The 26,265-nt window shown below is 41.9% G+C and overlaps 1 protein-coding gene across 2 annotated transcripts in view; it reads left to right on the top strand.

Annotated features, from left to right (window-relative positions):
- The window catches only part of LOC144698634 (ephrin type-A receptor 5-like), a 357,156-nt gene extending 344,124 nt beyond the window's left edge, over positions 1-13,032 (top strand). For both annotated transcript variants that reach the window (XM_078570504.1, XM_078570505.1), the window contains 2 exons: positions 4,524-4,679; positions 7,133-13,032. In XM_078570504.1, coding sequence (XP_078426630.1) covers positions 4,524-4,679; positions 7,133-7,238 — 262 coding nt within the window. In that variant the 3' untranslated portion in view covers positions 7,239-13,032. The remainder of the gene's footprint in view (positions 1-4,523; positions 4,680-7,132) is intronic.
- Positions 13,033-26,265: the final 13,233 nt, after the last annotated feature.

A 26,265-nucleotide genomic window follows, 5' to 3' on the forward strand; every position in this document is an offset into this window, starting at 1 on the left:
TGTTTCTCTTTTTATATTGCTAGCTAGCTCTCATACTCTAAATTTTTTTCCCTCCTTATGTTTTTTGTCATTCTTTGCTGGTTTCTCAAATCTGTCCAATCTTCTGACCTACCACTAATGTTCGCAGCATTGTATGCCTTTTCTTTCAATTTGATATTATCCTTAACTCCCTTAGTTAGCTACAGATCGTGCGTCCTTCTCACAGACTCTTTCTTTCTCAATGGAATATATCTTTGCTGAGCGTTATAAAATATCTCTTTTAATGTCTGCCACTATTTTACTACTGTCCTACCTTTTAACCTTTTTTCCAAGTTAACTTTAGCCAGCTGTGTCCTCATACCCTTATAATTGCCTTGATTTAAATTTAGGACATGAGTCTTAGATCTACACGTCTCACCCTCAAACTGAATCTGAAACTCTATCATGTTATGATCACTGTTGCCTAGAGGCTTCTTTACTATGAACTTATTAATGAATCTTGTCCCATTGAACATTACCAGGCCTAAAATAGACTGCGCCCTGGTTGGCATTATAATATACTACTCTAAGAACCTGTCCGGAATATACTCTATAAACTCATCTTCCAGGCTACCTTTGCCAATCTGATTCATCCAACCTATATGAAGATTACAATCATCCATGGTTATTGCAGTACCTTTATTACAAGTTCCCATTATTTCTTTCTCTATACCCTGTCCTACAATGTAGCTGCTGTTAAGGAGGCTGTAAGCTACTCCCATAAGTGACTTCTTACCTTTTCTGTTTCTTATCTCCACCCAAACTGATTATATATCTTGATCTTCTGAACAAAGTCATCTCACTACTGCACTAATGTTATTGTTACTTAACACAGCCACTTTTTCCTAACTTCCTGTCCTTCAGAAATGTCAAATACCCTTGGATATTTAGGTCTCAGGCTTGGTAACCTTGCAACCACATCTCTGAAATGGTTATCAGGTCATCCGTATTTAATTTTAGTGCTATCAATTCATCCATTTTGTTGTGAATGCTGTGCGCACTCAGATACAGAGCCTTCAATTCTGGCCTTTTACTAGTCTTGCAAACTCTGACCTTATCTGCTGCTGCACTCTCAAGTTTGTAAGCTTTGTCCTTTCCTGCCACAGTCTGGTTACCATTACCCATATCACTATCCTGCTCTATTGCCTTGTTCTTTCTCTTCAATTTACCACATCTTACCTCAGGTGACCCCTTGGCCACACAATTTAGTTAAAAGCCCTTTCTACCGCCTTAGTTAAACAACTCACCAGAACACTGGTCACAGCATGGTTCAGGTGAAGACTGTCCCAGCAGTACAGCTTCCACTTTCCCCTGTACTGGTGCCAGTGCCCCATGAATCAAAACCCATGGCTCCCACACCAATCTTTGAACCACATATTCAACCCTGTAATCTTATTTATCTTACACCAATTTGCTCATGGTGCAGGTAGTAACTCAGAAATTATTAGCTTTCTGGTTCTGCTTTTTAATTAAGGCCCTAGCTGTTCATAACCCCTAAGCAGAACCTCTTTCCTAGTCTTAGCTATGTCGTTAGTACCCACGTGGACCATGACAACAGGATCCTCCCCCTTCCAGTGCAAGTTCCTCTCCAGTTCTGAACAGATATCCTGAATCCTGGCACCATGCATGCAACACAGCCATCCGGACTCTCACTCTCTGCTGCAGAGAACTGTGTCCATCCCCCCCCAACTTTAACACCACCACATTTCTACTTAGTCCTCTCACTTGAATGGCTTTCTGCACCATGATGCCATGGTAAGTTAGCTCATCCACCCTGCAGTCCCCATTCTTATCTGTACAAGCTGCAAGAACCTCGGACCTGATGGACAATTGTGAGGGCTGAGGCTCCTCCACTTCTACCTTCTCAATCCCCGTACCTGCCTCACTCACAGTCACACTCTCATGTTCCTGATCACTGACCAAATCAGAAGACCCTGGTCTAAGGGTTGAGACTGCCTTCTGGAAGTGACCAGGTAAATTCTTCCCTCCTTGATACATTGCAGTGTTCAAAGCTCAACCTCCAATTCATCAACTCTGAACCAAAGTTCCTTGAACTACAGAAACTTACTGCAGATGTGATTGCATCTGCATGTGGATAACACTGGGACCACCGTTCCACGTACTACAGCTGCAACACATCACCTGCCCTGCCAGCTTTTTTGTATTTTAATTAGCTGATTAATTAAATATTTTCTTAATTACATTTTAATTTAAGCCTTTATTCCTGCTAGTGTTTACATTCTCATTATTTCAAATAATGTTATACTTACCCTGATTAAAATTCTCTAGTTCAGATAAGAGAAAAAGAGAAATATTCACCAACCAATCATGTACCTGCTTTCCTGTTACCTCACGCTTCAGTTTTCTTTGGAATGCTCTGAACTCAGAGATTCACCCCCCCACCCCCACCCCACTCCCCCTCAAACTCTCGCAAACTGTCTCTAGATTACTGTCTGTTTCTAGTATGCAACTGTGTCTTCTACAGCTGCTGCATTCAGAGATTCTCACATGAACCAAATTCCTGACTTTGCACTCAGTTTACCTTGCACTCCGGTGTAATCTCTTCTCCATGCCATCCACTTCACTGATGTCCTTATCGATCATGGTCTCTGCTTGTACAAAGAAGCCTGGGCTTCATTGCAGAACCCAGACTTTGGGTGTTTCTGTTCATACTGCAATGGAAGCTGAGACATAAGCCATCACACACTACATTATTGTTAAGTCTGCAAGCATGCTAATGGAGTTGGCCACCACTTATGTACTGTAAAGGATTGGCTCCAAGACCTGCATGCTCCTTGACATTGACTGCAAGCTTTTTGGCAGGTCTGCCAATACACATGCATTTCATTGTGCATATCCATCAAGCTTCTTCTGTAGGCGACCCCATTGAAGTTCTCACCAGGGTCCTCTGCAGAGAATTCTCTGTACAACTTGGATGAGCTGGCACTCACTTTACCTTTTCCCTCTGCCCTGGCTGCAGTGCACTCATTTCCAGTGTTTCACTGCCTGCAGATTTCACCTCTGGATTATTCTCTAAATTACTGCAATGTCACTTTCTGAGCTGGTGGCTGCGAGAGTGTGATTCATGTGTTTCTTTATTAACACTGTCTTCATGCTGTTCCACCTCTTTCTCTTCCACTATTGCCTGGCCAGGCGGCAGTTTTCGAGTATCCGCAAAGAGAAAGGTGCACGGGTAGGGTTCAATGAGGGGAGGCAGGTTGTGAGAAGAGCGATTACGTAAGAGCAACATCTTATGTTGTTTCAGCCCTGCCACTGCCCCTATTCTTCACAAGGTTGCTCTAATGATGTTAAACACCATCACCTCCATGGCGTAAAGACATGCTAGTTGTGTCCTGTTTCCTCTGGCTATCCACCACCGTGTCCTGCAAGTGAGAGGAAACTGTCAGTGAATAAGCTGCAATGTGTTTGAGTGATGTGGCTGTCAATTGTCAATGTAGGTATGAAGCTTTCAGCTGTACTAAGTATATGAGGGGGAGGTGAAGCTATGAATTTTAGGTATGAATTGTGATTGATAGAGATTTTTGGTAGGTGAGTGATTGACATATGGTGTATTGAGCAATATGTGAGGCTAGTAATGCGGTTGGTTGGTGGAATACTTTCACTGACATTGACCACTCGTGTGAGGTAATTGAACTTTTGATGCACTGCATTTAGGTCCTCAGTGCTTGACTTATGGCATTGACTGCAGTGTTTGTCATCAGGGTCTCCTCCTTCCCTGTGGATAGACCACACCTCTCTAAGATGTGCAGTGCAGCACAAACAATCTTTGGAGCTTGCTCTCTGTTATATTGTGCCATTAATGTGTGTTCCACACCTCAAAATAATTTTAGAATGGCTTTCAGCATCTGTTCCATCCACAATGCATCTCCCCTTTAAGAGGTGCAGTGCAGGATAGCGTTAACTGATGATCACCTCTCCTAATTTTGTGCCCCTGCTCAGCATTTAGTGCTTGCTACATGCAGCATCAGAAGCAAAGTAATACCCCATTATAATCCCCATGCCCGGTTTCAGGCCCCGTCCAAATTTTCCCCCTGTATGTCTCAGTGAGGATTCTTCAATCTGATTGATTGAAGAGGTGAGTTGTTGTTTGTCCTGTTCAATAGCTCCCCTGTAGAGGGCACCACACTCTACTGGACTCCCAATGACCATATGCAGGCACTAGAAAACCCACAAGAAACAGTGGGCAGCTGTCAGCGTAATGTACGGCAAGTGTCATCCATAGCCACTGGTTGAAAAATCTGGGCGGAGTTCTGACTAGTCTCTATATACAAAACCTATTTCAATAAATGTGTCTTTATGAAAAAGTGCTTACAAGCCTTTTATCAGCTAGCGAATCTAGTCTTGTTCACTTCGTAAATGAGGATGTTATGATGAATTTCACTACAAATTACATCATTGCATAAGATATTTGCATACAAATGTAAGAAGTTTTGCCAAACATTTTAACTATAGGAACGCTTATGTGCTTTTCCTGTTTTTTCTAGAGTGTCTAACTTGTTGGTGGAGCATAATACAGTGGGTCTTAGTATCTACCAATCTGTGGGAGAATGGCTGGAGACCCTTAAGATGGGACGGTACACAGAAAATTTCAATGAAAGTGGATACACCTCGTTGGATATTGTGACAAAAATAACTTTAGAGTGAGTAGTTTCCCATTCACTTGTGCTGTTTGTGCTGCTTAGCAGGGATTAGGAGGATGGAGTATTACAAGTTATACTTGTTCTAGTTGAATGTCAAACTCCATAAAAAAGGAATATCCATTGAATGGGGTGTCATTATTCCTCACTGTGCTGCTATCTGATCAGTGCTTTGTGTCCTGTCCAACAGACACACTGTAACTTGACAGCAGCAATATTCCCTATGCTTACCTGCACTGACTTCAATATTGCCATTGGCTTTAACTCAATGGGGTCAGTAGTCAAGCATCTCCAACTGTCATTATTTATCATCAACCAATTCCATAAATGGAAGATTATGTTATCATCAGCATTTTACATGGGCTAACATTCAAATAATACCCATCAGAAAATCTATACTGCTGACTCAAATATTTTCATTCCTATCCTCAGAGAATCAGTTATGTAAGTTTTAGGAAATACATTTCAGTAATATGCTACTGCTACTGCACAGGTCTTCACAGATTCTCACTACCTTGAGCTAAAGTATGAATGCTCCAATACAGTGGTCTGGCTAAATACTTTATAGAATTTACTAATTGCCTTGTAGGATTCTGCAATCCAGGAATACTCACTAGCTTTCTATCATGCCCTACCTATGGCTTAATATCGCTTAATATCCACACACAAAAACTAGCTGTTAACAGTGCTGTAGAGAACCTTGTGCCTCATGCCCCACAGGAAAAAGTGAGAGGTAATTTACATATCAGCTGTGCAAGAAAGACCGGGTGAGTGTTTCTGAAGCATTAGTACTTTAGGCTCAAGGTCATGAAGGTAAGTGAAGATCTGTGTAGCAACAGCATCATACTGTTATCCATGGAGAGGAACAGAGTTAATGTTTGAGGTAATGGAAACCCTTCATCAGAACTGAGGAAGAAGATATATCTAGAGGAGGTGTGAATGGCTCATAGCAGCAACATTTCTTTATTCCTTCCTGTTGCATTCAGGCAATTGCTATGCAGCCATTCACACCCCGTCTGGATACGTATTTTGTTTGTTTACTCATTACCACTCCCTTTGACTTTTGTACAACTAAACCTTTCGTCATTTAATCTCCCCTGCCCTCTACCTTATCACAGACCTTCACTTTTGTTCTTCCATGTCCAGCATCCCTTCCATTTTCTCAGAACATATTACATTTCTGTCCTTCTTCAGTTTTGATGAAGGGTCATCGTTGACTTGAAACATCAACACAGGTGCTGCCTGACCTGCCGAGTATTTCCAACATTTTCTGTTTTAATTTCAGACTTCCAGTTTCTGCAGTATTCTATTTTTGTCACTCTGATATGCCATTGCTACTGCCATTTGTCCTCTCTGCCCTCATGTTCAGTTTATAGAATGCACTGAGCATGGATTCTGCGAATGTCTGAATGTAGTTTGAAAGCTGCAAAGAGAATTTAGTGCATTATTAATCAAGGAATTAAGTTGCTGTGATTCCTGTTTCTGGGTTGTTTGTTTCACATTACAATGGAAAAATACGCCGAGTGAATCATCTTCATTAATATTTTCTCATTTTTTAGTTTTTGTCTTCTGTTTTCTTGCCCCTTCATTGACTTTTCAGCTGGCATGTTGGAAATGTGGGACAATTCACTCTTCTGTTGCTTGTGCATCATTATGTCTGCTTGCATCTGTGTCCACACATTTATCATTTGGAATCAATTTCATTGTATGGTTTCAATTTTCCACCAACTTAACCTGTTCACATGAATTATGATTGTCCTCTTTGAGATCAATTCAATTCAAATCTCCAGTTGTAACTCAGTTTGGCAGATTTTTCTCTGTTAATCTGACCAATATCAGCAGAAGCAGTGGGAACATGTGACAGTGAGCCCTGTTGCTGTCTCCCCTCCCTGTCCTTGATTTCCCTACCTCCACTTCTCCAGGACAATCACCCTTATTTCCCTTATGCAGTTGCTGGCAGGTTGTGGAGGGGGAGTAAACAAAGCACAGTCTCCCATCCCATTTGACCCCAACCACCAACAACCTCCCCCATTGCACCAGCACCCCACCCTCCCCCCACCCCCACCAACCTCAGCCACAGTTATTTTGTCTGTCCAGGAAGCCCTTGTTGAAGTGGGCAATAGCAGGATAGTCCCAATGTGCACAATTATTGCTGGGGCACAGGATAGAGGTTTCCATCTACTTAAAGAAGAAAGAGAAGGCCAGTCAACAATTGTCGACCTTCCTAACAACTTGAGAAGCTGACTAGCAGTCATTAACTGAGCTCAGATATACTTACCAAAGAGAAGGTGGGTTAGATACTTTACTATTGTACCAGCGAGTCTTGGGCATCCACGACTGTCATGCCTAATGTACTTATGTATAGCTCCATCAGTTTTTTCAATATATATTTTAGGTGGTGACAGGAAAGCCTTGGTACTCTTTATTTGAAAAATTGCTGCATTGTATTCCCACAGAGATTTGAAGAGAATTGGTGTGGGTCTTGCTGGCCACCAAAAGAAGATCATGAACAGTATTCAGGAGCTGCGAGTCCAATTTATGAATGGCATGATGCCTGTGTGACTCTATTACAATCGCTTGAGCTGTCACTAGCCATTCAGCACTTTTATTTTTCCTGATTTGGGACTTGTATTTATTCCTGGATGCAAAAGTTGGGGGGAGGGGGAGGGGCAATGAATATCTGGAACAACAGAATGCAATTAATGCTCACCTTACTGTTCCAGTATTTGAATTCGCTAAATCCCTAAACCTTGGAATCATCATCACTAGAACAGAGAGAATGGAGACAGGTTCAATAAGGGGTACAGTTCATCCATTTACTTTCACACCGAGCAGCACTGAATACCTTGGCACACATGTTCCTCCTCTGTAAGTTCGTATTGGCACCTTTAACATTTTTTCCTGTATTAAAGTACTCTTAATTCTCCTTTGGGAGCATCTGACTTTCTAGACAATTTCAATTCATTGAGAAATGGCAGTAGATCCATAATAGTTTACGTAAGTTTCCTGTATCAAGTCTTAATGACCAACAGTTGTGTATTGAAGAGCAATATTGAGTTTACTACTTAGTAGTAAGATGTTTTGTAAATTATAAGTGCAGTTATAACATGCTGTATTTAATAAGTTATAGAACGTAGTGTATAAAGTCTTTGCTTGACTCAGTCTTGCTCAGTATGTATTTATTGATTAAAAATGTTAGCGCGTAATGAAACACGTTATTTGAAAACGTACATATTTACTTTGCTCTTACTATATTTGAATATTCATGTGTATATACTGTACAGTTTGCTACTGCAGGGTACAGAATTTTCTCTATGAACAAAACAAACTGTATGATTTGACTAAAATGAGTGACACTTTCTTAAAACTTTGTTTTAAGGACCCTGCTTTTTGTTCTGGTCAGTGTGCGATGTTGAGAAGTGTTTTGCAATAGTACTCTTTAACTTGTGCTGGTGATGGAGTGCTCTGCAAAGAGATTATGGGCCATAATTTTCCGTTCTGGCCATGAATTAGGCTTGCCCTTGCATGCTGATAATGTCACAGCGAGGGAAGGAAAGCATCTGGGACCTGAATAAACAGGGCAAGCAACTGTGTAACTCCTTAATTAATCAGACTGAAGGATTGTGAAAGCACAAGAACCAAGACAGAAGTGCAAGGTAAAGTGGGTGAATTCAATGTCAAATCAGTGCAGAAAGCAAAATAAAGAGAGGGAGTTAAAGATCAAAGTAAGAAAGAGAGATAAAAGGGACAGAAAGGAAAAGTAATTTTCTTTTATATCTCCAACAATAATTAATACCTGAAAGAATGAGAACCCACACTTGTAATAGTCAATTTTCAATGCTGAGAGGTTGTTTAGCAGGAATTATTTACCACTTTATTAAAAGTGTAATTAGACTGAAATAGACTGAACCTAACTTCCTGTGGCAAATTTAGTCTGTACCCGTCATGCAAATACAGTGACTACATGTAATTCATTGCATTTCAATAATCCAGTGAGGTGCTGTTTTCATGCAGCTAAGGGCATCGTGGCACAACATGTATTAGAAAAATAATGGCACTCAAAAATGACAAATCACCTGGCCCTGATAGTTCCCACCCCAGGGTTTGAAAGGAAGTAGATGAGGAAATCGCAAATGCTTTACCCATAATCTTTCAAAGTACTCTTGATTCAGTAATTATCCCTTCAGATTGGAAAACTGCAAATGTAACTCCATTACTCAAAAAAGGAGTGACAGAGACACCAGGAAATTATAGCCCTGTTAGTCCAACATCTGTTGTGGAGAAGTTATTGTAATCCATAATGAAGGACAGAGTAACTGAGCATCTAATTGAGTTTTTTGAGGGAGCAACTAAAGTAGTAGACAGGGAAATTATGTAGTTTATATGGACTTCCAGAAGGCATTAGATAAGCTTCCAAATAAGAGACTGTTAAAAGTTCACAGAATTGAAGGAAAACAATTGACTTGATCAGAAGATTGATTCAGCAATAGAAGACAGAATAGGAATAATGGGTATTTATTTGAAATGGGAGGAAGTGACAAGTGCTATCCCACAAGGATTTGTGCCGAGGCCTCAGCTAATCATTATATTTATTAATGGCTTGAGTAACATAATGAAGAACCATAGATCCACGTTTGCCAAGGACACAAAGATTGGTGATATACTAAATAGTGTAAACAGGAACAAAAAATTACGAGTAGCCATATGATAGATTGAGTGAGCGGGAAATCTGTGGCAGATGGATTTCAACATAGGGAAGTGTGAAATCATCGATATTGGATTAAACCTGGATAGACATGTGCACTTTTTACATGGTGTAAAGCTAGGAAGAGTGAAGGTCCAAAGAAATTCATGGGTGCATGTTTACAGATTACTAAAACGTGGTGGTGGTCAGGTACAAGAAATAATCAAAACACCTCATGGAATGTTAGCCTCTGTATCTAGATAGCTAGAATTTAAAAGATGGAAATTATGCTACAGCTATACAATGCCTGGTTAGGCCACATCTGGAGCACTGTGTACATCCATTGGCATTACACCTTGAAAAGATATATTGGCCTTGTAAGGAGTGCAGCACAGATTCCCCAGAATGTTACCAGTGCTCCAATGTTAGATTATGAGGAACTATTACATAAACTAGGTTTTTATTCCCAGGAATACAGAAGGTTAAATGATAATATGATTGAGGCTTTTAAGGTTTTGAAAGGAATTGATAGGGTAGAAAGAGAGAAACTTTGTTGCTCGGTGAGAGATTAGAACAAGGGGTTAAAACCAGAGACCATTTAGGAAAGAAGTTACAAAACAATTCTTCACACAAACAGTGTTAGAATTGTGGAACTCTCTCCCACAAAAAGCAGTGGATGCTAGACCAACTAATCATTAGATTTTGCTAACCAAGGGTCTTAATTGATATGAAGCCAAGGCAGCAGATGGATGGAGTTAGGATTCAGATCAGTCATGATCTCATTGAGTAACAGAACAATTTTGAGGGTTTGAATGGCCTACTCTTGATCCTAGGTTCATACATCAGCACTCAAGATGGTAATCTAATCTTGTCATTTGCATAAAATATTGTCCAGAAATTTGAAGTTGCAAATCAGATTAGCTCATTCAATTAATATACACTGAAACAAGCCAGAGTCATTTAAACATTTAGAGGCTCATTAAGAACAAAAGCCAAGATGTTAATTAATTCCAGACTGACTGTAAAAAGGAAAATAATTTAATTAAGGAAAGCCGAGGAGTCTTCTTTATACTATCTTTTAACTAAAATGAATATAAAGGATCTCTGGCTCTGTATAAAAATAGTCTCTGTGTTTCTCATCTTCTTTGCAGTGCCAACTATATTCAGCATTGCACTGTTATTTTGTGTTTTTTTTTTAAATATTCTGTTTGCTGCCAACCTTACATAGACCTGGAGGTGAAATTTATGATCAAAAATAGATAGAAGAAATTTACACATGTGGAACTGTGTTTATTTATCATTGAAATACATCAAAATACGTCACGTTTTATAACTAAGAAATGAGTGATAGCCCCTTTTAAACTTCAGAAGGCCAACCAGTGGAGCAGGCTTGCGATTTGCCATTCCACCAGCCAAAAGACTGGATCCATTTTAAAGCCAATTAGTAGAATTAGGTAGCCGCGGGGACCAACTGGGCATCTTGATGCAGTTTGACAGGTATAGGTTGGGGTGATATTGCGCGCCTGGAGTTGTTGCAGCCAGCAGCAAGGTATGTCCAGGGTGGACAATGATCGTGGTGAGGTGGGACTGGGGGCGCACTCTGGGGGAGTGATCAGGTTCTGGGCCAACTGTAGCTCAGAGCATTTTTGTTGGGCCCAAAGAAGCTCTCCAGATTCTCCTGGCCCCAAAAGGGTAATTTTAAACTTACCCTTCTGGAGCCACTTAAGTCACTATCACCAGCAACGTTGTTCAGAGGGTTCATGGTCCTGATTGATTCTAAGACTTCAATTTGCACATTAATTGGGGCCTTTAAATGGAGCACAGGGAGGGAGGCGTGCAGCCACCTAATAGGCCCCTGCAAAAAAGGCCAGCCATCAGGGTAATGGGATGGTAAATCCACTGAGCCAATTTGAGCCAGTTACCAAGCGATTAATGATTTCCCCAAATTAAATCGATCCACAAGTGAATGAGATTTGGACAGGTCTCCATATATTTGCTGGACAAACCACAAAGACCCTTCACTACATGGCCTCTGTGCTTCTCTTTCTCATCATGCCACTGTGGCTCCAATAACATCACAGTATTGAGCTATGCATGGTCTGAGCTAGATATAAGTGGAAAAATTTGATAGAGGCACTGAGGTTTATGTTTCCATTTGCTATCCAAGAGTACAAAATAACTTCAAACCTTGAATGCAGAAATGTTTCCTGTGTTTCAGTGCTTAAAATGAAAATTCTGGTGTGGCCTTTTATGTTTTTCTGAAGCATCCATGCATGCTGAGACTCCCTCCAACACTATCAACCTCTTTGCGGCTGAACCAGGGATTTGAAAAAAAACCAGAATTTCCCTCTTTTATTCTTTCATGGAATATGAGCATTGCTAGCAAGGCCAGCATTTTTGTTGTCCATCCATGTCTTTGAGAGGGTGGTGTTGGTGAGGCCCTTCTTGAACAGCTTCTTGTAAGATTCCAACCAACCTGCTGGGCCAGAAGCCCGCATGTGGGGCCCACTTGCACTTTTGTGGAGATCGGCGTATCTCATCTGTAGTGGCCGTCATTGATTTTGAACAGCCTCAGCCAAGTTCCTAGTGGGCCCTTTACAATTTGACAGAAATCAGCAGGCTGAAAGTGCATATGGTGTGGAAAGGTGCGAAAGTGGAATCCAATCCCACTGTTTTTTGGGTTGGAGTGGAGGCAGATTGCTGGGTGGAGTAAATGAAACTTTGCTCTGCATGTCACCATTCATATCTAACCTAGTAGAGTATGAACTTAGTTACTCAAGTTGAAAGAAATGTTCGGTTTTCCAGCATTGGCATCCCTCACCTTGATAAGAAAATAAATTTACCCACCTCCCCAAAAAATCACAGTGGCAATGCAAATAGAGAGCAACTTTGTGAAATAATTTAGAAAGATATGGTGAGCTTATTAACAGAAATGAAGACAAAATATTGTATCCCATTTTAAATATTACAACACTGATTACAAACACTGAACAAAATAATACAGGAGAGGGGATAGAACCATTAAAAATTGCATGAGAGCAATTAATATGGCAGTATAGGGACAACTAAAAGCAGTTTTGCATTAAAGTGCAGGAGATGTTTAACATGGATTGTACCACGTTGTATGTAACTTTTAAAAGCTCATCTTGGTCAGTAGACAGCTACAATCAGATAATGAAGTGCAGGGCTGGGGTGTGAAAAGTCTCCTTTTAATGAAGAGGATAAAGTGTGTAATTATTCGTAGTTCTCCATTAAACCGTTACAAGAATGTAAAGCAATTCCCAATGCTATCATGATGATAAGTTATTTGGAAGCACATAGGGATTTCTAAAGGAACATGGATGCTTTTGTAAGTAATGTGTAAGCTGAGACAACTTAGGGGAAAGGAACTCCATTTCTCACATAGCAAAGCAAATTACAGTAGAAGCCTAGTATCCAATCAGCAGCATTTCGAGCTTATGTTTACTGAGTAACAAGCAATCACACATTAATGCTATTAGGCTGACATTTTGCTTTGAGTTGTTTACAACTAGCTGAAACCTTAATAACAACCTTAGTGTGCTTTATTTATTTTAAGAACAGTATCCTGACACTGTCTGTATTTTGTTTGTGTACATGTTTTTGTAGTGTAAGATATGAAATTTTATATTTTCATAAAAAATAAATTTTTATATCAGCATTTTTTGTGAACCTCAATTTATTTATCATGCAAAACAAACAGCATACGGACATACAAACATATGAATTAGAAGCAGGAATAGGCCATTTGGCCGCCCTCAAGCCTGCTCCACCATTTGATAAGGTCATGGCTGATCTGATTGTGGCCTCAACTCAACCTTCCTGTCTATTCCTATAATCTTCAACTCCCTTGTCAATCAAGAATGTATCTGGCTCAGCCTTAAAAATATTCAATGGCACTCCCTGCATTGCTGTCTGGGGAAGAGAATTCCACAGACTAGTGACCCTCTGAGAGAAAAAGATTCTCTTCATCTCTGTCTTAAATGGGAAACCTCATTTTTAAACTGTCTCCCCTAGTTCTGGTCTCTCCCATAAGGGAAACCATCCTTTCAATGTCCCTCTGGATCTTATATTTTTCAGTAAGATTACCTTTCAGTCTTCTAAACTCCAATGGATACAGGCCCAACCTGTCCAACCTTTCCTCATAAGATAACTCCCTCATCCCAGAAATCAATCGAGTGAAGCTTCTCAGAACTGCTTCTAATGCAATTATATCCTTTCTTAAATAAGGAGACCAAAGCTGTACACAGTACTCCAGGTGTGGTCTCATCAATTGTAGTATAATACTTAAATATTTCACAGGCTACAATGCACTTCACTGCCCCAATTAAATTACCAAGAAATAAACCTTTCCATTATTTAGGGAAAAAATTTCCTCCCGTTTGGAGGTGGGGGGTGGGGGGGGGGTGCAGGAGCGGGCATGTCCAGGCGCACCTTCGATCGGCGCACCCAATCGGGGGCACGCTGCCATTATACGTGGGCGGGCTAATTAATGCCCGCCCAGCATGACATCTGCCAGGAAGCGCTATGCTCTCCCTGTGCGGGCGGGTGGGGTTTCCTTTAGCCGAAAGTGCACTCTTTCACACATGCATGCGAAAGAGTACACTCATCTCCCTGAGGCTAAGTGCTGCCTCAGGGAGATCAGCGCCAAATTCAAAATTGGTCAATGCACAAACATAAAATTTCCCTGACATTTCTCCTCATGTGACACTGTCACATGAGTTGAGACACGTCCATCACTTTTATTCAAACTTTTATTAAATTTTTAAAAACCTTCATGAAACCTCATACATGGGCAGGATGAGGTTTCATGCTTCTTTTGAAGCCGCCAGGACTCCCGGCCTGCCCATCAACCTTAAGGTTGGATGGACAGGTCCATGAACAATTTGAATTACTTTTTAAATGGCCTCAATTGTCTATTGGCAGGTCGGCGGGCGCACAGCTGATTCGGCTGCGCCCTCGCTGACCTAAAAATGGAAATGACACGGGGTGATGTCGGGAGTTCCGCCCGACATCATCCCACATCATTTTACGTGTCGGCGAGTGGGCCCCGCTCCCTGCTCGCTGACCTCAATATCCTGGCCTTAAAATATAATCGATCTCAAAATAAAAACAAAAAGTGATGGAAAAACTCAGCAGGTCTGACAGCATCTGTGGAGAGAAAAACAGAGTTAGTGTTTCGAGTCCATATGATTCTTCTTCAGAGCTAATCAGAGCTTATTTATTATAAGTGTCAAATTTGGGAAAATATTGCAATTCTTAAAACAACTTTCTCAGGTAATTTTATGAATCTGTGCAATTGGCTGGAAGCTTTGCCCATTCATATCAGACATTGAGATGTACATATGCCAACATTGATCAGAAAATGACTGTGCCAAGTATGTCTGATATTTGTGTATCTGTCAGGTGGCCACATCTAATTTTGTTGAAGAGGAATTACGATGTTTTATACCTTTTGGATAATACCTACATATGAACATACAAACATGTGAACTAGGACCAGGAGTAGGCCACCCGGCCCTTCAAGCATGCTCCGCCATTCAATAAGATCATGGCTGATCTCATTGTAACCTTCCGCCTACCTCCGATAACCTTTCACCCCCTTGTTAATCAAAAATCTATCTAGCTCTGCCTTAAAAATATTCAAAGATCCTGCTTCCACTGCCTTTTGAGGAAGAGAGTTCCAAAGACTTACAACCTTTTTGAGAGAAAAAAATTCTCCTCATCCCTGTTTTAGATGAGCAACCCTTATTTTTAAACAGTGACCCCTAGTTCCAGATTCTCCCACAAGAGGAAGTATTCTCTCCACATTCACTCTGTCAAGACCCCTCAGGATTTTAAAAGTTTCGATCAAGTCACGTCTTACTCTTTTTAAACTCTAGCGGATACAAGCCTAACTTGTCGAACCTTTCCTAATAAGACAACCCACCCATTCCTGGTATTAGCCTAGTCAACCTTCGCTGAACTGCTTCTAATGCATTTACATCTTTCCTTAAATAAGGAGACCAATACTGTACACAGCACACCAGATGTGGTGTCACCAGTGCCCCGTACAACTGAAGCATAACCTCCCTATTTTTGTAGTCAATTCCCCTCAAAATAAATGATAACATTCTATTAACTTTCCTAATTACTTGTTGCACCTGCATGCTAGGTGTGTTTCATGCACTAGGACATTCAGATCCCTCTGAATCTCAGAGCTCTCACCATTTAGATAATATGCTTCTTTTTTATTCTTCCTGCTAAACTGGACAATTTCATATTTGCCCACATTATACTCCATTTGCCAAGTCTTTCCCAACTCAATTAGCCTATCTATGTCACTTTGTAGCCTCTTTACGACCTCTTCACAACTTACTTTCTTACCTATCTTTGTGTCATCAGCAAATTTAGCAACCATTCCTTCATTCCCTTCATCCAAGTCATTTATATACATTGTAAAAAGTTGAGGCCCCAGAATTGACCCCTGTGGCACACCATTCGTTACATCCCACCAACTAGCAAAAGACCCATTTATGGCTACTCTCTGTTCCCTGTTAGCTATCTAACCTTCTATTCATGTCAATACATTATCCCCTACACCATGAGCGTTTATTTTCCGCAATAACCTTTGTTGTAGCATCTTATCAAATGCATTCTGGAAATCTATGTATAGTACATCCACTGGTTCCCCTTTATCCACAGCATATGTGACTCCTTCAAAGAACTCCAATAAATTGGTTACACATGATTTCCCATGTTGACTCTGCCTGATTGCCTTAAACTTTTCTAAGTGCCCTACTATAACATCTTTAATAATAGCTTCTAATATTTTCCTGATGACAGATGTTAAGCTAAGTGGCCTGTAGTTTTCTGCTTTCTGTCTCCCTCCCTTTTTGAATAAAAGAAATAAAGAGTTACATTTGCTATTTTCCAATCTAGTGGAACATTCCCCGAATCTAGGAAATGTTGGAAAATTAAAACCAACGCATAACTATTTCACTAACCAATTCTTTCAAGACCCTAGGATGAAATCCATCAGGATTTGGGATTTGTCAGTCTACAGCTCTAACAATTTGCTCAATGCCACTTCTCTGGTGATTGTAATTTTTCTGAGTTCCTCCCTCCCTTCCCTTTTCTGATTTACAGCTATTTCCAGGATGTTACTTGTGTCTTCTATAGTGAAGACCGATAAAAAATACCTGTTCAATTTATCTGCCATTTCCTTACTTCCCATTATCTGTGCCAATAAATAAAGGCAAAAGTAACAGATTTAACAATTTCTCCACATTTTTACAACTAGTGGAAATAACAAAACATGCTTTCCTGGACCACGAAAGATGCATATAATCTTTTCCCCCACCATTTAGATTCACACACTTTTTCCCCCATTCTGCTTTGCATTCCCTCCCTACACCCTATTCTGGTTCGCACTCCCTCGCTTTGCCCCATTCTGTTTCATATTCTGTCTTTTCTCCTTATTTTGCACGACACTCGCTCTCCTCTCTACTCAATCACATTCCCTCATTTCTTCCCATTCTGGTTTACATTCCTTCTCTTTTCCTATTGTGGTCCATTTTCTGTCTCTGCTCTCTTACTTGTTTCTGGCTATATGTCTTCCCTTCATTCTCATTTAAATTATCTCTCTTCCCTCCACCCTCTGCCTGGTCTGGAGAGCCTGTAGGTCAAATGAATCATCCATATAGTTGATGGACCCTGAATCAAGAAGACAATGGGAGAATTTACAGAGGCCAAATCCCCACAAATTGTGCTGAACGTAGCAACTTGCCCTGACTGACACAAACATGTCTAGACTGACACAAACAAGTCCTGACTGATACAAACTTGTCCTGACTCACATAAACATTCCCTAACTTACACAAAGGTCTTCATTCTTTTCAGGGGGGCAGGAAGGGTTCCGGGGGTCCCAACAGTGGGCGATGAACCTGGCAACATTCTTAATGGCAAGGTTTATTTGAATAATTATTTATAGGCTCTTGCCTGACACCCAGCCATACTGCCTACCTTACCAGTGGATCAGAGTGGGCATCTGGCAGCAGGTACCTGTGCAAATGGACCTCAGCAATCAGTGCAGGGTGGAAGACTCTGGCTATGATAGGGAAGGGGGTGCTTGGTGCCATGGAGCCCAAGGCTTCTTTAAGAAAAGAAGCTCACCTGCTCTTCCTAAGCCAAAAGGAAACCTGAAATAAGAATTTAAGACTCACGTTCTGGGCCTCCTCTGGCTGAGGGTCCACCTCCCAACAATTTTACCTGATGGAGATGCTGACACTGCTTCCCCACTCAGCTCTTCAACTAAAATTGCAGATTGAGTCTGGATAGCATCATCAAAGCTGATTTGAATTCTCATATTAGGGACTCACTTCCTTGCTTATGTCCCGCTCGCCTCCTCAAATGAGCAGGTTAAGACCTGGGTGTCGTGGGAAGGCAACAGGATCAGAGGGCTAAATAACTGATCATATTTTAACGGCTCCCCTGGCCTGGCTTACACCAATTGAAATCGGAGCTAAACGTTCTGTGCTTGACACCAACCTGGCCTGGCTTGAAACAAAGACCTCAATCGTAAACTACATTTTCCTTCCCACCCCCACCAACCTGAACCCACTCCAGCCCTCACTCCAGGCAGAAAAGGATCAAGCAAGGGTTAAACTAATAAAAATGTTGAGCCAGCCTCCAATTTGCCGCAATCCTACCTGTCGCAATATGGACAACAACGTGTCATATGTCTCCTGCTATAGAGCTTGGAAATATATGGAATATATCCATAAATTTATGGAAATAGGAATCCTACAAAGGGGTACCTTTTTCATATGCAGTGAGTGGTTAGGATCCGGAATGCACTGCCTGAGGGCGTAATGAAGGTAGATTCAATAGGGGCTTTCAAAAGGGAATTAGATGAGTGCCTGAAGAGAGAAAATTTGCAGGGCTACGGGAAAGGGAAGGGGAATAGGACTAGCTGGATATGATGGACCAAATGACCTCATTCTCCGCTGTAACCATTCAATGATTCCGTGATGCAGTTAACCAATGTGATTTTAATTGGTGAAGTCTGCATTTTGCACAGGTCAGCAAGGTCGCCAGGACAACTTGGTGGGATTGGGTACCGAAGCACTAGTGTGCTGAAAGTGAAGGGGACTAGATCTGAATACATTGCTATAGGGCATACAAACAGAGGCTCAGTTTCCATGACCTGACAAAGGAGCAGGTGCTCATGGACCTCTGCAGCCTCCAGCAGGAAGACAAAATGCTGGCTGGACAAGGCGGTCTTGTCTTGCCTGTGCAGCCCATAAATCTCTGAATCTTTGCAGGCTGCCAAAGGATATCATGGTCAGCTACTTGTTAAAGGCATCAAGCAAGTCACCGATGCATTATTTGCCATGGCCAGTCAAAATATTTCCTTCCCAACTCCTAAATCTTGGACAGAGTGTTTGAGCTTGGAGCTCTGGATGGCTTTCCACATGTACAGAATGTCATAGACAGCACACGTGTAGACATTAGAGCACTCACTGCCCAGACAGGAGCCTCTGTTATTTACAAGGGTTTCCACTCCATTATTGTTCAGCTCAGATGCAGCCAGGGACTTATGCAGGTATGTCCCTGAAACATGGGATACTGTCAGGATGCCTTCATCTTACACCAGTCCAATATCCCCTCTACCCTCTGGTTAACCAATCTTATAAGATGGTCGGTTGGGGATAAAGCTGCCTCATCCTACCATGGCTGATGATACTTCTTAGGAACCCCAGTACTCAACAGCAGAACACATACAACACCTTACCACAAGATGCGTCTTAGAGCAATACTCACCAAGCAATAATTGTGGCATAATTGTGGCATGTTGCTTTCTCTACAACATCATTTAACGAAGAAGGCTGGTGGTGCAGGATGAAGAAAGTGTTAAGGAGGAAGATGGAGGACACAAGATACGTCGTGCATCTCATCTTGCAGCTCAGGATGCAAGGAATTCTTCTTTTCCCTGCACTTCACCCACAGATTTCTCACTGCACACACTCTTATGTGGATGTGGCCAGACTCTCTTACATTAACAGCCTTACAATCTTTGCTCCATTGCTTTACAATCCTTCAACTTGTCATTTTGAAAATTTTGAACCAACTTCCACAATGTCAACATTAAACAGAAATTACCTTGAAATCAGAGAGCACATGAAAATGACAGTGGTGAAAAAGGTTTTAATGTACACCAAAAATCAAGCTGTAACAAGTAAATTCATGCAGGTGTGAACCTGAAGTGTTCCTTTTAACCACTTTCACCCTATGAGATGCTATCACGACTTGAACAGTGCTGGTGGAAAGCTTCTGAATATCCTCTTCAGGCTCCAGAGGTGCTTATAGCCCAGGATCTCTGGCTGCTAGAGCCCATGGGAGTCGTGCTACTGACTGATCCTCCTGCACTCTGTCAAGGCAGACTGGGGCAGTGAAATGCAGACATCATGGGCAGAATTTTCCACTTGGCGTGCGTATGCATGCCCAACGTGCTCGAGCATGAAATAGTGTGTGATGATGTTGGGCGAGTGTCCCGACATCATTGTGCACTTGCGCAATATTTTGGTCGCAAGAGTTGGCAGCGTGCCCAATAATTAGGAGGCCTATTAAGGCCATTACAGTAGCAGTTGATGGTGATTTTTCACTGCCTGTCCAACGTTACGGTTGGCAGAAGGGTGAATCGGTCAAGCAGCTTTTGCAACTTGAGGAAATCTTATCCAAGGGTGGGATGAGGTTTCCATGATTAATTAAAAGAAAGATTAAAATGTTTTGAAAAAAATTTCATCATCCGTATGTTGAGGTGTCTCATTCTGACACATGGACATTTTTTCTCGTTTTAACATTCTGTTTTTATTGATTTTAAGTTAGTCAGCTCCCTGAAGCAGCTGTCTGCCTTCAGGGAACTTTCCTCCCACACTCCCCCGTGTCAGTGCTGACTTCAGTGCTCACCCTCCTTCCACCCCCACCCCAGTAACGCTGAGCCTTTCAGCACACCTTTCACACCGGCTGGCAGTTAATTGGCCAGCCAGCGTGAAATTCCGGTCAGGGGCTGGTTGCAGTTGGTGGTCTGTTCGCTGGCCACTCCTGGACCCGCCAATTGCAGCTGCCTGCCAACCCAAAAATTCTGCCCCATGTCAGGGATTGGTTGAGGGGACGACAGGGGAAGCATATATGCCAACTACCTGTCAGAGGTCCACATGAACTGTACCCGTCCCATTAACCTCCCTCCCTTGAGGCAGTGGCATCTCAGTCCTACTGATCAGCCGGAGAGCAGATTGAAAAAATTAATGATGCATTGGAAACCTCAACCTATCCTGCTCACCAACATACTAGTGAACTGGAAGTTAGCAAATGTGATACTGCTATTCAAGAAAGGAGGGAAAGAGAAAACAGGGAATTGTAGGCCTGACATCAGTCATGTGAAGCCTTAAAAAAACACTTAAAAAAATGATAGTATGATCAGACAAAGTCAACATAATTTTACAAAAGAGAAATCATGTTTGAGAAATTTATTAAAGTTTTTTGAGAATGCAACTAGTCGGGTAGATAAAGGGGAACCAGTAGATGCAGTGTACTTGGATTTCCAAAAAGCTTTTAATAAATTGTTACACAAAAAGTCAATACACTAGATAAGGTTTCATTGAGTTGGGTGTAATATATTAGCATGGATAGAGAATTGATTAACAGACAGAAAGCAAAGAGTAGGGATGAACCAGGCACTTTCATGTTAGCAGGCTGTGACTGGTGGAGTGCCGCAAGGATCAGTGTTGGGGCTCAGCTATTTACAATCTATATAACTGACCTAGATGAAGAGACCAAGAAGTAATATATCTAAATTTTCTGACAAGATAAAGCTACGGGAATCCAAGCTGTTAGGAGGATATGAAGAGGCTGCAAAGAGATATAGACAGACTAAGCAAGTGGACAGCAAGCTGGCAGATGGAAAATAATGTGGGGAAGGGTGAGGTTATTCACTTTGTTAGTGTGGTTTTTGATGTCTTTGTTAATAATAAAAAATCATAATATTTTTTTAAAGTTATGAAACTTGTAAATGCTGATGTTCAGAGGTACTTGGATGTGCTCATTACAAGGAACGCACATTAGGAAGGCAAATGGCATATTGACCTTTTTTGTAAGCAGGTTGGAGTACAAAAATAAGGAAGTTTTGATACAATTTTAGAGAGCTTTGGTGAGGTCACATCTGGAGTACTGTGCATAATTTTGGTCTCTGCATTTAAGACAGATTATACCCGCATTGAAGGGATTATATACCTGGGGTGAGAAAGTTGTCCCATATTGGAAGGCTGAGTAAATTGGGCCTGTACTTTATGGCATTGAGAAGAATGAAAGGCAATCTTATTGAAACCTATAAATTTCTGAAGGGCCTTGACAGGATAGACACTGAGAAAAACAGAAAATGCTGGAAAAACTCAAGAGGTCTGGCAGCATCTGTGGAGACAGAAACAGAATTAACATTTTGAGTCCATATGACTCTTCTTCAGAGCTAAAAAGTAGAAATGTGATGGGTTTTATACTGTTTAAGAGGGGGTGGAGCAGGTGGAACAAGATAGGTCAGGGATAGGCGGAAGCTCAGGAGAGATTGACAAGTTTGTCATGCACACAAGACAAAGGAAGTGTTAATGGTAGCGTTAAAGACTAAAGAAGGTGCTGATAGTGGCATAAAGGTAAGAGCAAAATGTGTTAACAGCAGAACAAGGGTCAGTGCTCTGTGAAAGCAAAACATACAAATATGTGACAAATGGGGAGAGAGTAGGTTTGGGGGAAAAAGGATAAAAAAGAACACATAAATAAAATAATAAAATTAATTAATTAATTAGATTAATTTTAAAAATTGTATTAAAAAGGGGGTCAAGATGAAGAAGAGAGTTCATTGTCTGAAGTTGTTGAACTCAATGTTAAGTCCAGAAGGCTGTAAGGTCTAATCGGAAGATGAGGTGCTGTTCCTCCAGTTTGCATTGAGCTTCACTGGAACATTGCAACAGGCCAAGGACAGACATATAGGCATGACAGCAAGATGGTGAGTTGAAATGGCAAGCGACAGGAAGGCCCGGGTCATGCTTGCGGACTGAGTGAAGGTGTTCCGCAAAGCGGTCACCCAGTCTGCGTTTAGTCTCCCCAATGTAGAGGAGATTGCACTGGGAGCAGTGTATAAAATAGACCAAATTGAACAAGGTGCAAGTGAAGTGCTGCTTCAGCTGAAAAGAGCTTTTGGGGCCTTGGATGTTGGGGAGGGAGAGGTAAAGGGGAAGGGGTTGCACCTTCCCTGATTGCATGGGAAGGTGTTGTGGGAAGGAGATGAGGAGTTGGGGGTGATGGAGGAGTGGACCAGGGTGTCACGGAGGGAATGGTCCCTACGGACTGCTGAAAGGGGGATGAGTGGAAGGTGTGTTTGGTGGTGGCATCATGCTGGAGTTGGCAGAAATGGCAGAGGATGATCCTTTGAATGAGGAGGCTGGTGGGGTGAAAAGTGAGGACAAGGGGGACCCTTTCATGGTTCTGGGAGAGATAGGAAGGGGTGAGGGCAGAGGTGCGGGAGATGGGTTGAACACGGTCGAGGGCCCTGTCAACCACTGGGGGGGAGCCCTCGGTTAAGGAAAAAGGAAGACATGTCAGAAGCGCTGTTTTGGAAGGTGGCATCATCACAACAGAAGCGACGAAGGCAAAGGAACTGAAAGAATGGGATGGAGTCTTTACAGGAAGCGGGGTTTGAGGAGCTATAGTCGAGGTAGCTGTGGGAGTCGTTGGGCTTGTAATGAATAACAGTGAACAGTCTATCACCAGAAATGGAGACAGAGAGGTCAAGGAAGGGAAGGGAAGAGTTGGAGTTGGACCATGTGAAGGTTAGAGGGGGGTGGAAATTGGAAGCAAAATCAATAAATTTTTCCAGGTCCAGACGAGAGCATGAAGCAGCACTGAAACAGTCATTGATGTACTGAGAAAAGAGTTATGGGAGGGGGCCTGAGTAGGACTGGAACAAGAAATGTTCCACATACCTCACAAAAAAGACAGGCATAACTGGGGCCAACATGGGTACCCATAGCCACACCTTTTTATTAGGAGGAAATGAGACAAGTTAAAGGAGAAATTTTTCAGTGAGAGGACAAGTTCAGCCAGACGGAAGATTGTGATGGTGGATGGGGATTGTTCGGGCCTCTGTTCAAGGAAGAGGCAGAGAGCCTTCAGAACATCCTGGCGGGGGCTGGACGTCTATAGTGAAGAGAAGGCAGTTAGGGCCAAGAAACTGGGAATTGTTGATATGACATGGGTCATCAGAGGAATCATGAATGTAGGTGGTAAGAGAATGGACAAGGGGAGAGAGAGAATGGACTCAAGTTAGGAGCAAATGAGTTCCATGGGGCAGGAACAGGCTGACAAGATGGGTCAACTGGGACAGATGTTTGTGGATTTTGGGGAGGAGGTAGAAGTAGGCTCTGTGGGGTTGGGAGACTATGAGGTTGGAAGCTGTGGAGGGAAGATCTCCAGAGGAGATGAAGTCAGTGACAGTCCTGGAAACAATGGCTTGGTGTTCGGTGGTGGGGCCATGGTCCAGGGAGAAGTAGGAAGAAGTGTTTGAGAGTTGGCACTCAGCCTTTGCAAGGAAGAGGTTAGTACACCAGACAACAAGAGCACCACCCTTGTCGGCAGGTTTAATGACCTGACACTGTGACACTGAGAAGTTGTTTCCCTTGCAGCAGAATCCAAAACAGGAGCACAGTCTCAGGAGAAGGAGCCGATCATTTAGGACTGAGATAAGGAGTAACTTCTTCATTCAAAGGGTTGTGAATCTTTGTAATTCTCTGCCCTAGAAGGTTGTGGATGCTCCATTGTTGAATACATTTTTATTTTATATATTTTTTCTTATTTTCTTATGTTCCTAACAGCTCTAAGTTTCTTGTTATTTGTCCTTCGAGGCGAAGATGACCAGAAGGTTCTGCTGCAAATAGAACAGGAAAACAAAGATGATTGAGTTTTGGATGATGCCGGCTCAGGATTTCCTCTGCTTGCATTTTCTCTCTGCCTCTGATATGCTCTAGCTTTCAAAGGAGTCTGCACTGTTTTTTAATTGGTTGCACCAGGTGCAGCAATCCTGAGTGAGCTTCTCACAGGACTCGAAGCCAATATCAAAGTTCCTAAGTGAAGCCTTCGGAGTGTCCTTCTAGCGTTTCCTTTGACTGCCATGAGAACGCACCCAAGTCGCAAGCTCTCCATAGATGATTGGCTTTGGTAAGCAAGTGTCATGTACTTTGACTCCAGGACCAGCCCAGCTCAGTTGTGACTGTCTCACTTTGATGTGGATGCATGGCATGCCAGCTCGGGTAAACACCTCAGTGGCGGGTTTTTTGTCCAGCCATCTAACATTAAACCAACCTTGGAGTCCAAATTCTGCAATAGAGGATAAACTTCCAGGAAGGCTACAAAAGCTTATAGCACTGTTTCCTGTTATATACGAATTAATAGCAGGAATAGGCCACTTGGCCCCTCGAGCCTGCTCTGCCATTCAATAAGGTCATGGCTGATCTGAATGTAACCTTAACCCCACATTCCTGCCTACCCCAATAACCTTCTACCTCTTTGTTAATCAAGGATCTATCCAGCTCTGCCTTAAAATTATTGAAAGACTCTGCTTCTGCCACTTTTTGAGGAAGAGAGTTCCAAAGACTCACAACCATCTGAGAGAAAAAAACTTCCCTCATCTCCGTCTTAAACGAGTGACCCCTTATTTTTAAACAGTGACACCTAGTTCTAGATTCTCCCACAAGAAGAAACATCCTCTCCACATCCACCCTGTCAAGACCCCTCTGGTTCTTAAAGGCTTCAAGTAAGACGCCTCTTACTCTTCTAAATTCCAGTGGATACAAGCCTTTTTTGAGGGCACAGCTGCAATGTCCCTGGAGTTGGCACATGGGTAGATTGCAGTGATTTGACAGGGGAAGGGGTATCTGGATGAAATATTAAAGAGGAGAGACAAGCAACAATAAAACAAAGAGTATTTCAGAAATTGGTGGGATCTGACAGACAGGAAATGCTAGGGTTTGGAGTGTATATGTATAAATGCTTGGAACTTGGGAAATAAGATTGGTGAGCCACAGGAACAATTTATCACGTGGAACTATGATATAGTATCTATACTGGAGACCTGGCTCAAATAAGGTGAGTACTGGGAATTTCATAGTCCTGGCGACATGGTATTCAGGGAAGGAGTAAAAAAGGAGGGGTTCTAGCAGTGTTGATCTGTTACAGCACTGGAAATGGTTGAAGAACTTGAAGGTTCATAGATAGAATCTATTTGGTTTGAATTAAGTAGTAATGGAAGAGTTGTTATGCTGCTAGATTCATACTATATGTTACCAAATAGTGGAAAGTAAATAGAGGAGCAAATTTGCAGCAAGTTACAAAAACTTTCAATTGGTGATAATGGAGGATTTCAATATTCCAAATAAAGACTGGGAAGATACAAGAGGGGGCAGAATTCCTGAAATGTGTCCAATGGAACTTTCTTGATCAGTTTGTTTTCAGCCAAATGAGGAAGGAAGCAGTGCTGGATCTGATTCTGGGAATAAAGTGGGGCAAGTAGAGCATATTTCAATAGGAGAGTTATTCGGGAAAGAGTGATTTTAATATAATTGGATTTAGAGTGGTGATTGTAAATACAAGGAAAAATCAAATCTAAAAGTACTCATGTGGGGAGAGGATAGTTTCAGTCAGTTGAGATCCAGCCAGGTAGGTTGGTATCAAACTTTGGCAGGTAAAGCAGTAAGCGAGCAATGAGGGGCTGAATAATTTGAGTACAGACTAGATACATTTCCATGAGGGGGAAAGGAAGGGTTTCCAAAACTACAGCTCCCTGGTGATTAAATATATGGG

This window comes from Cetorhinus maximus, chromosome 2, assembly GCF_964194155.1.
Source record: "Cetorhinus maximus chromosome 2, sCetMax3.hap1.1, whole genome shotgun sequence".
NCBI classification, from domain to species: domain Eukaryota; kingdom Metazoa; phylum Chordata; class Chondrichthyes; order Lamniformes; family Cetorhinidae; genus Cetorhinus; species Cetorhinus maximus.